General features: G+C 36.0%; 1 protein-coding gene across 1 annotated transcript in view; it reads left to right on the plus strand.

The window, feature by feature from the left end:
* The window catches only part of EPHA6 (EPH receptor A6), a 971,878-nt gene that overhangs the window by 605,070 nt on the left and 348,160 nt on the right, over positions 1-18,648 (plus strand). Inside the window, exon 6 of the mRNA XM_068985421.1 lies at positions 1,612-1,736. Within this exon, the coding sequence (XP_068841522.1) occupies positions 1,612-1,736 (125 nt within the window). The remainder of the gene's footprint in view (positions 1-1,611; positions 1,737-18,648) is intronic.

Consider the following 18,648-nt stretch of genomic DNA (forward strand, 5'->3'; position numbering starts at 1 on the left):
TTTTAATCTTTTGAGATTGCTCTTTCAGTGTTCATTTGTTTTTTATTATTTATATTCAGAGATGATTTTCTTCTAACCCTGTAGTGACCATCCTAGCCTCCTATCCTCTAAGGGTAACCATTGTTACTAAATTTATTCTTAAATTTATCCTAAGACTTTTTTTTCATACATTTTTCTCCACCTCACTTTTATCATTTAAAAGTAAATTCTGAAATAAATTCATTCTAGTATTTATAGATGGTCACAATTCCTTTTTACAGTTTCATAATTCTCTGGTGAATGTAGCATAGTTTTTTAAACCAGTCCCTTATTGATGGGCATTTAAATTGTTTCCAGGCTTTACAAATAAATTTCAATGAGTAGTCTTGTAAATATGTCACTTCGTATTTGTGCAGTGTATCTTTCAGTAGATTCCCAAAAGCCGAAGTGTAAATGAACATATAATTTGCCTTAAATTGTTGAATTTCCCTTTATAAGGATTATGCCATTTTGCATTTATACTAACAGTGTATTAAAGTCTTTTCCTCACAGTCTAGCCAACAGAGCCTGGTGTCAAGTTTTTTGATTTTTTTGCCAATTTAAAATGAGAAATGGTATCTCAGTATATTTAGTTTGTATTTTTAAGACTGAGTTTTAGTTCTCTATGTAAAAATTCCTTTTGTAAGTAATTCAAATATTTAAAGATGAGAAGTATTTTGTTAGATAAAAAGCCTACAGTGTATACAAGATTACTTTAGGTTAAGATTGAATTGTTAAGATAATGTTATATAGAAAAAGAAGACAGACATGATTCAAAATATACTTCATAAATTAAATATTTCAGCTTTAGTCAAAAGTCATAGAAACCTTGCAAAAGAAATGATCCTCTCATTGATAAGCCAAAATATGCTGAAGTTAAGTTTGCAATGTAACTTCTATAAAGTACTAAAATTTGATAAAGTACTAACTCTTGAAAGAAAGAAAGCTTATAAATGATCATGTAATTGCAGAGGATTTTCTATAGTAGTCTTAGTTTTGAGAAAATATAGAAGTCAAGTCTATTATACTTCATATTATAGCTCAAAACCAAAGCCAGTTTGAGGAAAAATGTTGTCCTCTAACAGAATCAGAGATAATGTGTTATGGTCCTTATTCTTGGACTATCTGAGTTTTTCCTTTGTTCCCTAATTTGTTTCTGCATGCGTGTGAGCTAAGTTGCTTCAGTTGTATATGACTCTTTGTGACCCTCTGGACTGTAGCCCACAAGGCTGTTCTGTCCATAGCATTCTCTGGGCAAGAATGCTGGAGTGAGTTGTCATGCCCTTCTCCAGGGGATCTTTCCAACCCAGGGATCAAAGGGAATCTTTCCAACCCTGGGATCAAACCTGCATCTCCTGCACCTCCTGTACTGCAGGCAAAATTCTTTGCCACTGAGCCATCAGTGTCTAAATAAATTTTAATATTTTATTTGGATTGAGTAAAGTAGATCCTGATTATCATATTAATCTGACATCAATAATTGGTGTCCTCTTCACCAAGAATTGTATTTTCCTTGGGAGACAAAATGTTAAAGAAAGCATTGTGGAGAATGATTCCTGCCAATTAATTCTTAGTTATTTTCTTTCTTTTCAGCACCTTCCCTGATAGGTATGGTAAGAAAGGACTGGGCATCCCAAAACAGCATTGCCCTATCATGGCAAGCACCTGCTTTTCCCAGTGGAGCCATACTGGACTACGAGATCAAGTACCATGAGCAAGTAGGTCTTATCTGGAGCTGCCTCAGAATGTACATGTACATATGTATGCATATGTATATTAAGTATATTGTGATAGAATATTATTTTACTCTAAAACCTGTTATTTTTGGCCTAACTTCTTACCTACTATGTCTTTAAATATTCTCCAGTATACTATAGTGCTTATAATTTCTTAATTAATTTGTCTTGTTTTATATCAGATTAAGGTAGAAGACACAGGATGTACATTTCTATCTTCACTTACTCTAAGGAGTTTTACAATATAGTGAGAGATTGTATTCATCAGCTTACAGTTTAATGAATATAATGTTATCTCTAAAACTCACTTCAGAAAAAATAGTAAAATGGAATTACCATAATCTAAAACAAGTTCAGTGGGCCATATCCTTGCCAATGAATTTAAAGTTATAGTCTGCTAAAATTTGTAAAGTATGATTAAAGGTATAAATGAAAATAGCTGATGAATTTAAAATTGTCTTTCCATTCAGGTCAGGTGTTTTATAAGGTAGCAAGATAAATCTGGTTAATAAATCAACTCTTAACTTCAATTTCCATTTCTGTCATTAAAATTCTCAATTACTATATTTTCCCAAATTATAAACTTCCTTAGTTTTATGACAGTCACATGTCTTCTTCATTTATGCTTTTTCCCTGTCCCTCACCATTATAATATCATTGCTATAGATGTTAAGGCAGAACATAGAGTCAATTCTGATAATATGTCCCATTGGGCTGATACTAACCTAGAATATTGATAAAGTGAGCATTACATTTTAAAATATTATGTAAAAATTTATATAATTCCCAGTGGTATCTTAAGAAAGAACTTGTTGTCTTTCTATAACTTACTGGAATCAAAGGAACATCACAAATAAATTTAGGTTCCCTATGAAGAAACGCAGGGCAAAAAGAGAAATGGTGGAGAGTTCTAACAAAATGTGGTCCACTGAAGAAGGGAATGGCAAACCGCTTCAGTATTTTTGCCTTTAGAACCCCATGAACAGTATAAAAAGAAGAGAAATAGAAGTCTATATTTTTCTATTCTATTGCTTCTGAGCAAATGTAAGTTTGAAAAGGGGAGAAGTAACTCAGTAGCATGATTATATTTAGTAATTTCAGAATTATGTGGTCAATGAAAGCTATCATTATTATCAACTGACATGAAAGAATCCATGGCCTAAGAAAGGAGGAATTTACTCAGTTTAATTAGATTATAGATTCTATACGTTGGCCTGGCCAACTTGTGCTCAGAAATCCTGTTGGTCTATCCTTCCAGATGTTACAAGCTATAGTGTCCTGTCACAGGAATATACATATTTTTCTGTCCATTAATTTAAATATATCATATACTCAAATAATTCAGTTTATTTAAAAAGCAATGTAGACATTTTTAAGGAAATTTTCATAATAAAAATATTTATTTTGTATTATAAAGGTGATATTTCATACACAGAAAATGACTCTTATTCTATAGTCACTTTTGCTTCATATATCTGAAGATGAAAATGACTTATAATATACCCAGTTAAAGAAAAATTGTGCTGATTCTATAAGAAAAGAACCATATTCATCCAATTGGAACTTTAGAAATTAATAATATCCTGAGAGATGGCTACTGACATAATATCCATGTTTTAATAATAGAATAAATAATATTACAAAAGAGTTTATTTTATAAGAAAATGGCAATGATCCATTGCTAATGAATTTAATGTGGAGTTGGAAGCCAAGGATTCCTAATTCATGTTCTGACTCTGACTCTAATGCTTGTGGTGAGGAAAAAGTCTGTTAATCTCCCTAATCAGACTTCACATTTACAAAAGGAAAATAAAGATATCAACCTTTCTAGTGTGTTGTAAAGATTAATTATAAACAGATCTAAGGATGGAGAGTATACGAATTTGGGGCTGGTGCATGGGGATGACCCACAGAGATGTTATGGGGAGGGAGGTGGGAGGGGGGTTCATGTTGGGGAACACATGTAAGAATTAAAGATTTTAAAATTAAATTAAAAAAATTTAAATATAAAAAATAAATAAATAAATAAATATCATTTAAGGAAGCATTAGAGAAATATTTGGCCTATACATAATATAAAATAGAATCAGAGCATAGGAATTACATACAAACTAAATAAAAATTATGATGTCCTCATATATAAATATATAAAATATTGGCAACCAGTCAAGATGTTAGAATATCAAAACTCTCAGAGAGAATGTAAAATGATTGACAGCATCAAAATTTTTCTCAACTATGACGGCAGATTCTTACTATAAGTTTCTCTTCCCAAGAATTATTTTTATAAAGCTTATAAGTAGAGTAACTTACAATAGAACTCTTAGTTAAAATTGCTAATATCATTCTTTATTAGGAATCTAAATATTGCTCAGTAAGAAGAACAAGATACAAAGCAGAACAGGTAAAAATGAGCCTATTTGGGGAACACAGATATTCCCCCATATATTTATATTTTTGTATGATTATATTAACATATAGAATATGGAATGGAAACATGCATTCATTTTAGGTGTTATTTATTTTGTTAGAATGGGATGAGTACATAGATGAAGGCAAGAAAGAGAGAGCAAGGTAGCAAATATAGATAAATATGGATGGATAAATGGATAGATGGATGGATGGATGGAAGAATGGGTAGATCCTAAATAGCTTTAGTAGTTGTCTTAGATCCAGTTACTCAAAGACAAACTCTGAGATGGGAATTTGTGTACAAGTGGTTAATTAAGAAACCTCCTAGGAATACTGGTAAGACAATGGAGAAACAGGACCCTGAGGAAGATGTGAATCAAATTCAGAGTGAGCAAGGAGAGGTCTTGAGTCTAAATCACATCTCAGAGTTCATCCTATGGCAACAAAGAAGCTGAGCTTCCATCAGGCTTTAGTCAATCATTGACGACAGGTTTTGAATGGACATTTAGGTGTGGTATTCAGGAAACAGTCATAGGCGCTTCTGGTTCTCCACTGTGGCTCCACAAGCCCAAGTTTAGGTGTCTAAAGTAGATGGAAGGCATAAGCCTTTAAAAACAAAACACACTGAAGCTGGGGATGGGAGCAGGAACAGGTAGAGGTGATCCAAGTATATCTCCTGACACACCAAGTAATAGCTAAGGCACCTCAGTGCTCAGTGAGCTATGATCGAATTTTACTCTTCAGCCTGTCATGATATCCATAGTCTCCACAGTCTTTAATATTGATCTTTAATTTAGGCATTTCAACTTTACATTTCCTTTCAATCAAAGATACACTGTATTTCTAACCTTCATTAATACACAAATAATCAATATTTATACCATTCTTTGAATAATCTATGCTGTTTTAAGTTCTTATCATGTTAGGAGAATTACTTTGTAAATTAGAAGAGAAGTTAAGTGACTTCCAACCAGTCCATCCTAAAGGAAATCAGTCCTGGGTGTTCATTGGAAGGACTGATGCTGAAGCTGAAATGCCAGTATTTTGGCCACCTGATGAGAAGAGCTGGCTCATTTGAAAAGAGCCTGTTGTTGAGAAAGACTGAAGGCAGGAGGAGAAGGGGATGACAGAGAATGAGATGGTTAGATCGCATAACCAACTCAATGGACATGAGTTTGGGAAAACTCCAGGAGTTGGTGATGGATAGAGAGGCCTGGCGTGCTGTGGTTCATGGGGTCGTGAAGAGTCGGACACAACTGAGCGACTGAACTGAACTGAACTAAGCGATTTAGAATGTGAAGTGTCTACAAATGTCTGAGATCAAACACATATATTGTTACCAGTGACCTTCACTTAGAAAAAGGCACTGGTCCAAGTGTTTGGACATTTAAGTTTGACTTAGACCTTAAGTTTCTTATTCCTGTTTTCTTATCTATAAAATAAGGGTTCAGAAAGATAATCTCTTCCATTTTTAGCTATTTTCAAATGCTACTATGTTTGTGTTTATACAGTTATATAGATATACTATCTTTCAAATAACTTAAGTGTGCTAAAATTAAATATACAGGCACATTTTAAAAAATAACTCACTACAGGGAACAATAATCTTCACATCATAACTATATATAAAAATTAAAACCTAGCTATGATTGTCTTTTGTTTCTGTGTGTGTGTGTGTGTGTGTGTATGTGAGATGAGCAGACTATGGAGAAGAAAATCTATAGCTTGTGGGTTATAATTAATTAGATATTCTCTATTCAGTTAATTATACTCTCCAAATTCTTGGCCACACTTTTCATACTTAAAAAGTGTTTTAAACTTACATGAATATACTATGAATATGAAAATATTCATATTTAAATGTTTTAAAAATAATGAATAAATTCAAGCATAAGTCACCAAAAAATTTTATGTTTCATATTTACTCATTAACAATATGTTTCTTCAAAGTAGAGCATACTCATAACTGAGGAAACTGTTAAAAAAAATGACAACAACTTAGATATACATGCTTTATATAATGGCCTTCCCAGGTGGTTCAGTGGTAAAGAATCTGCTTGCCAATGCAGGGGACAAGCAGATGTGGGTTCAACTCCTGTGTCAGGAAGATCCCCTGGAGAAGGGCATGGCAGCGCACTCCAGTATTCTGGACTTGAGAATCCCATGGACAGAGGAGCCTGGTGGGCTACCGTCCAAGGGATTGTGAAGAGCTGGACATGACTGAGTGACTGAGCACACACATGCATGCTTTATATAATACTTTATGAAGCAGCTGGTCTCATTTCCAGGAACTGCCAAATGGGGTGGAAGGCAGGGAGCTCTTATAGGAGAAAGGATAAAGAACAAGGGAGAGAAAAAATAGAAAATATCTATTCTACTGTAGCAACATAGTCAACCTCATTTAGGGTGAGAAGGAACAAGGAAAGAAGTATAGAGCCCAGAGTTGGCTTGGAATTTGGGGATAGGCTAACTGGATATACTGTGTCATCTTTTTATTTTTTTTTAAGTAAAGTATAGTTGATTTAAACTGTTGTGTTAATTTCTGATGTACAGCATGGTACTCAGTTATACATATTTATGGATTAGTTTTTAATATTCTTCTCCATTATGGTTTATCCCAGGCCATTTACTATAATCCCCTGTGCTAATACAGGAGGACTTTGCTGTCCATCTGTTCTATACCTAGTAGTTTGCATCTGCTAACCCCAAACTCCTAGTCCATCCCTCCCCTATGTTTCCTTGGCAACCACAAGTCTATTCTCTATGTCTGTGAGTCTGCTTCATAGATCAGGTCTTTTGTGTAATATTTTAGATTCCATGTATAAGTGACATCATATGGTATTTTCTTTCTCTTTCTGACTTACTTCACTTAGTATGCTAACCTGCAGTAGCATCTATGTTGCTGCAAATGGCATTATTTTGTTCTTTTTGTGGCTGAGTAGTGTTCCATTGTATACATGTACTATATCTTATTTATCCTTTCATCTGTTGGTGGACATTTAGGTTGTTTCCATGTCTTGGCTATTTTGAATAGGGCGACTGTGAACATAAGGGAGCATGTATGTTTTTTATTCATTGTTTTGTCCAGATGTATGCTGAGGAATGGGATTGCTGGGTCATATGGTAGCTCTGTCTTTGGTGTTTAAAGGAACCTCCATACCATTCTCCATAGTGGCTACAACAATTTAAATTCCTACCAACAGTGTAGGAGGGTTCCCATTCCTCCAAACACAACTCCAGCATTTATCTATAGACTTTTTCTCTTTTTCTGCTGTTCTGGCTCTTCATTGTTGAGGGCTTTTCTCTAGTTGCAGAGCCTGGGCTTCTCATTGCAGTGATTTCACTTGTGTGGAGCGTGGGCTCTAGGGTATGTGGGCTCAGTAGTTGTGGCACACGAGCTCTAGAGCATGCGGGTTTCAGTAGTTTTGACAAATGTGCTTAGTTGCCCTGTGGCATGTGGAATCTTCCCTAACCCAGGGATTGAACCCATGTCCCCTGCATTGACAAGCAGACTCTTAATGACTGGACCACTAGGGAAGTCCTGTAGACTTTTTAATGATGGTTGTTCTGACTGCTCTAATGGTACCTTATTGTACTTGGGATTTGCATTTCTCTAATAATTAGTAATGACAAGCATCTTTTCATATGCTTATTGACCATCTGTGGATATACTCAGTTTTTGGTCCAGGAGAGCTTTTACAAGGGTGCAAAAGTTACCTACATTTTAGTTTTCAGACTTGGTACTCCAGATGAGAGCAGTTCCATCTTATGTTCCCAACCCCTCAGTCTCCACTTCAACATGTTGCAGACCCTCCTGCAGTCAATAAATATCAAAACTCTAATTGAATATCAAAAACACCCTTCCCTTAGTTCTGTTCTTTTTTCTCCTTTATCCTTTGTGTTCACATTCTTAAAGTTTCTTCTTTTTTCTCTATCAAGAGTACTTTTCTCTATCTTGCTTCTTTGTTCTTTTATTATATTTATCAAAGACAGACTTGATTAGAGCCAGTTTTATATATAGATCTATCCGACTCCCTCACTAGCATTTAAACCCCTGAAGAAAGGAGATAATTTTTTGTTTGTCTTTGTCACCCAACCTCCAGTCAGTGCCTAAAACCACTGCTTTTAGTCAGATTCTAAAGTAATTAATAAAATCCTCTCTTTGTCCAAAACTCATTCACAGAAAATTGAGAAAAATTACCTAGCCACTGTGAAATTATCCCTAGCAATTAAAAAATAAAAAAGAAAGAAATCCTGAGGACTCCTGTTTCTACCTGTTCACAAGAACGACATACACTGATACTCATGAGCTGAGAAAATGTTATGTTAATAAATAGAATGTAAGTTCATGAGAACTTCCAGGTATTCAAACTGGATTTAGAAAAAGTAGAGGAATGAGAGAAAGCAAGGGGATTCCAGAAAAACTTCTACTTCTGCTTCATTGACTACACTAAGGCCTTTGACTGTGTGGATCACAACAAACTGTGGAAGATTCTTAAGAAATCTTCAGACCACCTTACCTGCCTCCTGAGAAATCTGCATGCAAGTCAAGAAGCAACAGTTAGAACTGGACATGGAACAATGGACTGGTTCCAAATTGGGAAAGGAGTATGTCAAGGCTGAGTATTGTCACCCTGCTTATTTAACTTAAATGCAGAATACATCATGTGAAATGCCAGGCTGGATGAAGCACAGCTGGATCAAACTTGCATGGAGAAATATCAATAACAGATATGCAAATGACACCACCCTTAAGGCAGAAAGTGAAGAGGAACTAAGCCACTTTATAAAAGTGAAAGAGTAGAGTGAAAAAGCAGGCTTAAAACTCAACATTCAAAAAACTAAGATCATGGCATCCGGTCCCATCACTTCATGGCAAATAGATGGGGAGACAATAGAAAGAGTGAGAGACTTTACTTTCTTGAGCTCCAAAATCACTGTGGATTGTGACTGCAGCCATGAAATTAAAAGATGCTTGCTCCTTGGAAGAAAAGCATGGCAAATCTGGACAGCATATTAAAAAGTAGAGACATTACTTTACCGACAAAGGTCCATATAGTCAAAGCTATGGTTTTTCCAGTAGTCATGTATGGATGTGAGAGTTGGACCATAAAGAAAGCTCTGAGTGCAGAAGAAATGATGCTTTTGAACTGGGGGGTTGGAAAAGATTCTTAAGAGTCCCGTGGATAGCAAGGAGATCAAACCAGTCAATCCTAAAGGAAATCAATCCTGAATATTCATTGGAAGGACTGATGCTGAAGCTGAAACTCCAATACTTTGGCCACACGATGCAAAGAACTGATTCACTGGAAAAGACCCTGATGCTGGGAAAGATTAAAGGCAGGAGGAGAAGGGAGTGACAGAGGATGAGATAGTTGGATGGCATCACCAACTCAATGGGCATGACTTTGAGCAAGCTCCGGGAGTTGGTGATAGACAGGGAAGCCTGACATGCTGCAGTTCATGGCATCTCAAAGAGTCAGACATGACTAGGTGACTGAACTGAACTGAAACTCATGAGGCAGGGGTTTCTTTTGTCCATATTCATATCCTTAGCAATCAGAAAGGCGCATAAATGATCATTCATAAATGATGGTAGTTGGCCAACTTTAGGCCAGGTATTTTTAAAACTTATTTATTTAAAAATCAAGAATAACTGCTTTACAATGTTGTTTTATCCAGTTTGAATTTCTGGAAGTTCTCATACATCAACATGAATCAGCTATAGGTATACATATGTCCCCACCTCTTGAACCTCCCTCCCACCTCTGACCCCACCCCACCCCTTTAGGCTGTCACAGAGCACTGGGTTGAACTCCCTGTGTCATACAGAAAGTTCCCACTGGCCTATTATCTTACAAATGACAACTGTATATGTTTCAATGTTACTCTCTCAATCTGTCCCACCCTCGCCTTCCCCACCATGTCCACATGTCTCTTCTCCATGTCTGTGCCTCTCTTCCTCCCCTGCGAATAGAGTCATCAGTACCAATTTTCTAGGCTCCATATGTGTGTGTTAATATACGATATTTATTTTTCTCTTTCTGATTTATTCACTCTGTATAACAGGCCCTAGGTTCATCCACCTCACTAGAATTGACTCAAATTTGTTCATTTTTAAGGCAGGGTAATATTCTACCATATATATACATATACATATACATATACATATACACGGCAGATGGTGACTGCAGCCATGAAATTAAAAGATGCTTACTCCTTGGAAGAAAAGTTATGACCCACCTAGATAGCATATTCAAAAGCAGAGACATTACTTTGCTGACTAAGTTCCGTCTAGTCAAGGCTGTGGTTTTTCCTGTGGTCATGTATGGATGTGAGAGTTGGACTGTGAAGAAGGCTGAGCGCCGAAGAAATGATGCTTTTGAACTGCACTGTTGGAGAAGACTCTTGAGAGTCCCTTGGACTGCAAGGAGATCTGACCAGTCCATTCTGAAGGAGATCAGCCCTGGGTGTTCTTTGGAAGGAATGATGCTAAAGCTGAAAGTCCAGTACTTTGGCCACCTCATGCGAAGAGTTGACTCATTGGAAAAGACTTTGATGCTGGGAGGGATTGGGGGCAGGAGGAGAAGGGGATGACAGAGGATGAGATGGCTGGATGGCATCACTGACTCTATGGATGTGAATCTGAGTGAACTCCGGGAGTTGGTGATGGACAGGGAGGCCTGGCGTGCTGCGATTCATGGGGTCGCAAAGAGTCGGACATGACTGAGTGACTAAACTGAACTGAACTGATACATATACATATATATACCACAAGTTCTTTATCCGTTGATCTTTTGATGGACCTCTTGGGTGCTTCCATGTACTGACTATTGTAAATAGTGCTGCAATGAACATATGTCTTTTACAATTGTGATTTTCTTAGGGTATATACCCCATAGTGGGATTGCTCGGTCATACAGTAGTTTTATTCCTAGGTTTTAAAGACATCTCCATACTGTTCTCCATCATGGCAAGATGAAAAGACAACCCTCAGAATGGGAGAAAATAATTGCAAATAGGATTAATCTCCAAAATATAAAAGTGGTACCCAGAGGGATGGTATGGGGAGGGAGGTGGGAGGGGGGTTCAGGATTGGGAACACGTGTACACTTGTGGCAGATTCATGTTGATGTATGGCAAAACCAATACAATATTGTAAAGTAATTAACCTCCAATTAAAATAAATAAATTTAAATTTTTTTAAAAAGTGGTTCATGTAACTCAATATCAGAAAAACAAAATACGCAATCAAACAATAGGCTGAAGACCTAAACAGACATTTCTCCAAAGAAGACGTTGTCCTTGTTCAGCTGCCAAGTCGTGTCTGACAACTTACGACCCCATGGATTGCAGCATGCCAGGCTTCCCTCTCCCTCACCATCTCCCAGAGTTTGCCAAAGTTCATGCCCTATGAATGAATGATGCCATCCAACCAGCTTATCCTCTGTCACCCTCTTCTTCTTCTCCCTGCCATCTTTTCCAGCATCAAGATCTTTTCCAGTGAGTCAGCTATTACATCATGTGGCCAAAATATTATTAGAGAAATTCAAATCAAAACTGCAATGAGGTATCACCTCACACCAGTCAAAATGGCCATCATCAAAAAATCTACAAACAATAAATGCTGGAGAGGGTGTGGAGAAAAGGGAACCCTCTTGCACTGTTGGTGGGATGTAAATTGATACAGCCACTATGGAAATTTATTCAAAAAAGCAGGTATTTTTTAAAGTGTTTTTTATGTATTAAGTAATTCAATTCCAATAACAACCATTTGAGATAAATACTATTACTCTCCCCATTTTACAGATGAAGACACTAAGGTACAGAAAAGCTAAGTAACTTCACCAAAATAACCCAGGCAATTAAGTGGTTCTTAATACATAGTTGCATCACAATTGGATGTCTCAGAAAAGTGCTTTCTGCTGATGCTGATTTTCTAGGTTCCCTGAGGCAGACACTTCATTACTCTCTGCTGCCTGTTTTGCATCTATAAAATGGCAGCAATAAAACATACCTACCTCACCAGGGTGTTGTACAGCTCCACTAATTACCAACTGGTACCTCATTTTGCAAACATGCATCCCCCATAATAGTTCATTATTCTTACATCCAATATTTAAAGGCCTGTGACTAGTAGTCTTTTCTTTATAATTCTCTCATTATTTATTTTTTTATCACAGTCAGCAGTTTTTCGATTTTACTTAAGAAATTTCATCATAAGAAAGGAAACATTTCTTGTACACAGATGGTCAGTAATTATCTATATAAAATACTGAATTTAACTTGCCATTGTTTCACCTACTCTACCAATTATAGAATTAAGTACTTATGAGGTTTATATAAAAATACATAATTTCATGTCTGAACTGTTTTCTTTAAAAGGTAAGGAAATTTGTTTGAAGCTCTTCATTGTGGGAAATATTTTCATCACTCAGGGATGATTTAAAGTTTCTTTTCATAGGAGGTTGAATTCTTGGTGGAAGTGAAAGTGTTAGTCACTCAGTCATGTCCGACTCTATTCGACCCTTTGTACCCTAGCCTGCCAGGCTCGTCTGTCCATGGGATTCTCCAGGCAAGAATACTGGAGTGGGTTGCCATGCCCTCCTCCAGGGGACCTTCCTGGCTCAGGGATCAAACCACATGTCTTTCTTCTGCATTGACAGGCGGGTTCTTTACCACTAGTGCCCCCTGAGAAGCCCTGAAAGTCACAGACTTCTCAATAACCAATTCTTTCTTCCTTCTCTGCCCTCTTTCTCAAGATAGTTTTCTTCCCCAAGAAAATAATTCAGTAAACTCCTTTTTTCCTAAAATATATAACCAGTAAATCTGCATGTTTGATTAAAAATATATGAAGCAATTATTATAGAAATAATAAGCTACAAAAGAAAAAATCCTTCTTTCCTTCCTTATAAAATAATCAGTTTACTTTTCTTTTTCTCGTTTGTTGTACTTCCTTCACTTAAGTGTTTGCTGAAGGACATTTTCTCTTCACTTCCACAAATGCCACTTAAGTGTTTGCCGAAGTTTTCTCTTCACTTCCACAAATGCTATTTTAACCTTCACTCACTGTTTAGGTACAGAAACAGCTCATTCATTCTCTGCATCCTCCTTCCCCGGTGACCACCTACACTGGTCAATTTTGTTATCTAAATGTAAATTTGCATGTAAATGGAAACAGATTTAATATATGGGAACTAATAAAAGTATGATTGATGAAAGGACATAAGGATTCCCTGAGTTACAGGAGGAACTAGTTGAAACGGAGGTCCTGATTCAGCTGACTGGAGCTGGGTTAAGAGAGGGTGGGATGAGGCTTTACATTTGGAACATCTCACAGGGAATGCTGGTGCTGCAGCTCTAAGGGTAAGTGGCTGAACACCCTGCTTCTCCATTACCTCACATTGAGCGTGTGGATAGGGACTTCTCTGGTGGTCCAGTCATTAGAACTTCGCCTTCCACTGCAAGTGGGTGCAGGTTTGATACCTGGTTGGGGATCCCACATGCCTCATGGTCAAAAATCCAAAACATAAAACAGAAACAATAACGTAACAAATTCAATAAAGATTTTTTAAATGGTCAACATAAAAATAATCTTTAAAAAGTAAGTGTGGATAGAAGGAAAATAACCATAACACTATAAACATAGATGTGAATTTAATGTTACACCATGTTTATAACTAGTTAGAACCTCTGTAGATGTTACATATCTGTGTGATATTTGAACCTAATATATTAAACTGAAGCAAAATGTAATAAATAAAAGACTAAGTCATTTCAGAGGTAACTGAGTGTTTCTAATGGAATCAGCAAAGTCATGAGCTGGTGAATAAAAGTTTTGTTTTGTTTTTTCCTCTCTTTTCATAATTTTTATTCGTTGTCATGTCCACCACAGAGAAATTGGATATGAGCATTTGGTACTAATTAAAACACCATTACCTGATAAAAAATGGATGGCAAGGGAATTTACTGATACAAACACTCATTATGGAGATATCATAGCCAATTTCCATGTTGTGTAGCAAACACCACACTGGGTAGAAGCCTGTCTGGTTTAGTGAGCCCAGGGAGTCCCCACAGTGCCTGGAGCAAAGATTCTCACGGTCACAAAACTGGGACTGGTGCCAGCACTGCATCAACAACAGCATCTGTATGGTCTGAATGTATCTAAATAGGAAGAAAGTAAAAGATATTTTCACTATTGCATTTAGTATAGGGTTTGTATGCACATGAAAATTATAATTGTCTACTGACTCCTCTACCTTTAAACTGTCTTTGATTTCATAAGAATTATACTGCCTATTGTTTGATTTGAAAAATAGATTTGTACAAAATGATAGAAGCTAGAGTTAGCATGCCAAAGATTTTATATATCTATTTAAGGAAAAATTAAAGTTAAGTAAATAACTAAGTAAATATTCCTCATTGAAAACTTTAGAATACATCTAAATTTATAGAGTGAAATGGAGATTATAAGCATAATGAGTATCAAAGTTTATATTTTGATTTCCGAGGACAATAAAACAATACCCTTTTCACTGTGCTCAGATGGCCTGGATTCCTTTGGTGTATGTAGTTACTGGGAGTACAGTCTTAGTGCTGATGTTGTAATACCAGATAAGGCTGCTCATTAATCATACTGCTGCCAACTTGCTGTATTTCAATCAGTTCTAAATTTCATAGCATTTTAATTCAGCTTCACATCCTAAAGTCATAATCAGTTCCTTTGATATTCCTGGTCAGAATTTTCTTAAATTGCTACCTCATCACTTTAATGAATTCCATGTCTTCATGTCATTTTTTATGAAGTTAGGTTAAACTAGGTTACTTTCCAATTCTGAAATTCTGTGATTGTGTAAGCTGCTTATTATTTTGTTTCTTGCTTTTCTATACAAGGGGATAAAAAATTATCAAACAAGAGTAATAAAGCAATGAGATAATTCATTTTTCAATGAAAGTATAAAATATTAAAAAAATTATAGGGAAGTACATTAAGGTCTCAAAGGGTGAAAAACTAACTCAGTTTCTTCAACAACCTAAAAATCTACATATTTTAAAACCAAGTTTTATATTTCTAAGAAAAGAGAAAAATAAAAGGTTATTTTTAAAAGATTAATTACAACTCTTATAAATTTCCACCTCCTCTTAAATATTGTTGTTTGGAGGGGGAAAATAATGCAATGTGACATATAGCTTGGAGTAGAGGTTATATAACCCACAATATCAAATTATAAAAGGAAGAAAGTGAAGTCGTTCATTCGTGTCCCTATGGACTGTAGGCTACCAGGCTCATCCTTCCATGGGATTTTCCAGGCAAGAATACTGGAGTGGTTTGCCATTTCCTTCTCCAGGGGATCTTCCTGACCCAGGGATTGACCCCGGGTCTCCCGCATTGTAGGCAGACGCTTTACTGTCTTAGCCACCAGGGAAGTCAGATTGTAAGCTAATCACAAATATCCCTCTAAGTATAGAATACTAGAAAGTATCTAGGTTAATGCTCACAGGAATCAGGATAGCCTTGGAGTATGCAAAATTAGCATTTTTCCTTTATAGTTTCATTCCTTCAGAAATTTTTTTCTGAGGAGTAACAAGGACACAAATTCAAACTTCCTCTAAATTTCTGATCTAGTTTGGTGAAAATCAGACAAACGAAATCCCATGACAGCCACAAATTATTTGAGTGTGACATTGCCATGAATTCAGACTACATACAGTCAGCCTTCAAAGAGTTGCTCTTCCATTTAATGGAAAATATAAATATAATGATTTTGCTTTAGAAAGCCTAACATATAAGTCAGATATCTAACACTCTATCCTAAAATGATGAAAGGGTAAATACTACTATATATATATATATATATATATATATTAATATATATATATACTACTGTAGGTAAATCTTGCCAGAATTTCTAATATAAATTGCAAGCTAAGAATTGCAGCTCTGGTTAGGTTATGTTATCTAACCCTTAGCAAGTTTTCCCTGATCACTGTCCTTATTAAAGTGTTAACTCCCTGGGGAGTAAAGTAAGATTTGCTCATTTCAAATGCAATTAAAAATGCAACCATATTTTCTGCCTATTTTTAAAACAAATACAATTTGGGCCTAGAAGTACAAGTATAATTACCAGTTTATAAATTTACTTTCTCTATTCTGATATTGTACTTCTACTTTTTCATCTGGCACTTAATGAGATAATCTATAAATTGAACAGAGATGCATTTAATTCCTCTAAGGATTTTGAAGCCTGTAATTTATGAAAAATCACATGAAGTTTTTGAGAGACTTTCTGTACAACACAAGGTGACTGTTTACAGAGAGCATTTTCCTTCAGGGATTTAATAGGAAATGCTAATAGAGAAAATATGAGTAAGGGAGAGTTAGCAACTTTTCTTGGTAGTCAGTTGAGAATTAGGTGGCGTTTCCACCATAGATAGTTCACTCCAATAAATGCTTTTGTGAAAGGTGTGTACGTATTTTTTGTTGTTGTTGTTTCTTTTTTGACATGGACCATTTTTAAAGACTTTATTGAATTTCTTACAATATTGTTACTGTTTTATGTGTTGTTTTGTCTTTTGGCTGAGAGGCCTTTGGGATCTTAGCTCCCCAACCAGGGATCAAACCTGCATTCCTTATACTGGAAAGCAAAATTTTAATTACTGAACTGAAAGGGAAGTCCCTGAAAAAAATTTTTTTTAATTGAAGGATAATTGCTTTACAAAATTTTGTTGTTTTCTGCCAAATATCAACATGAATCAGATATAGATATACATATGTCCCCTCCCTCTGAAGCTCTCTTCCATCTCCCTCCCCTTCCTACCTCTCTAGGTTGTTGCAGGGCCCCTATTTGAGTTCCCTGAACCATACATCTAATTCCCATTGGTATCTATTTTACATATGGTAATGTAAGTTTCCATGTTACTCTCTCCATACATCCTACCCTCTCCTTCCTCCCCCCACCATGTCCATAAGTCTGTTCTCTGTGTCTGTTTCTCCATTTCTGCCCTGCAAATAAATTCATCATTGCCATCTTTCTGGATTACACATATATGCGTTAGTATATGACTTACTTTGTTCTGTATAGTAGGCTCTAGGTTCATCCACCTCATTAGAACTAACTCAAATGTGTTCCTTTTTATGGTTAATATTCCACTGTATATATGTACCACAGCTTCTTTGTCGACTTATCTGTTGATGGACATCTGGATTCCTTCCATGTTCTGGCTATTGTAAAGAGCTAGAATATGCAATGAACATTGGGGTACAATGATTTTTCTGTTTCGGTTTCCTCAGGGTATATGCCTAGTAGTGGGATTGCTGGGTCATATGGTGGTTTTATTCCTAGCTTTTTAAGGAATTGCCATACCATCTTCTATAGTGGTTGTATCAAGAATGTTGCATTCTCACCAAAGTGCAAGAGGGTTCCTTTTTCTCCATACCCACTCCAGCATTTATTGTTTGTAGGCTTTTTGATGATGACCATTATGACTGCTGTGAGGTGAAATCTCAAGTTTTGATTTGCATTTCTCTAATAATGAGCAATGTTGAGCATCTTTTCATGTGTTTGTTAGCTATCTATTTGTCTTTTTTGGAGAAAGGTCTGTTTAGGTCTTTTCCCCAGTTTTTGATTGGGTTGTATGTTTTTCTAATATCGAGTTTTATGAGCTGCTTGTATATTTTGGAATTTAAACCTTTCTCTGTTGTTTCATTTGCTATTATTTTCTCCCATCCTGAAGGTTGTCTTTTCACCTTATTTATAGTTTATTTTGCTGTGCAAAAGCTTTTAAGTTTAATTAGGTCCCACTTGTTTATTTTTGTTTTTATTTCTGTTACTCTAGGAGGTGGGTCATAGAGGATCTTGCTTTGATTTATGTCATCATGTGTTCTGTCTATATTTTCCTCTAAGAGTTTTATAGTTTCTGGTCTTATATTTAGGTCTTTAATCCATTTTGAATATACATTTGTGTATGGTGTTAGAAAGAGTTCTAGTTTCATTCCTTTGCACATAGCTGTCCAGTTTTCCCTGCATAACTTCCTGAAGAGGCTATCTTTGCCCCATTGTATATTCTTGCCTCCTTTGTCAAAAGTAAGGTACCCATAGGTGTGTGGGTTTATCTATGGGATCTCTATCTTGTTCCATTGGTCTATATTTCTGTTTTATGCCAGTACCATACTGTCTTGATGACTGTAGCTTTGTGGTACTGTCAGGAAGGTTGATTCCTCCAGCTCCATTCTTCTTTCTCAAGACTGCTTTGGCTATTCAGAGTCTTTTGTGTTTCCATATGAATTGTGAAATTTTTTGTTCTAGTTCTATGAAAAACGACATTAGTAATTTGATAGGGATCACAATAAATCTGTAGATTGCATTTGGTAGTGTAGTAATTTTCACAATATTGATTCTTCCAACCCAGGAACATGGAATATCTCTCCATCTGTTTATGTCCCTTTAATTTCTTTCATCAGTGTCTTATAACTTTCTGT

Source organism: Capricornis sumatraensis, chromosome 1 (genome assembly GCF_032405125.1).
Source record: "Capricornis sumatraensis isolate serow.1 chromosome 1, serow.2, whole genome shotgun sequence".
Classification (NCBI taxonomy): domain Eukaryota; kingdom Metazoa; phylum Chordata; class Mammalia; order Artiodactyla; family Bovidae; genus Capricornis; species Capricornis sumatraensis.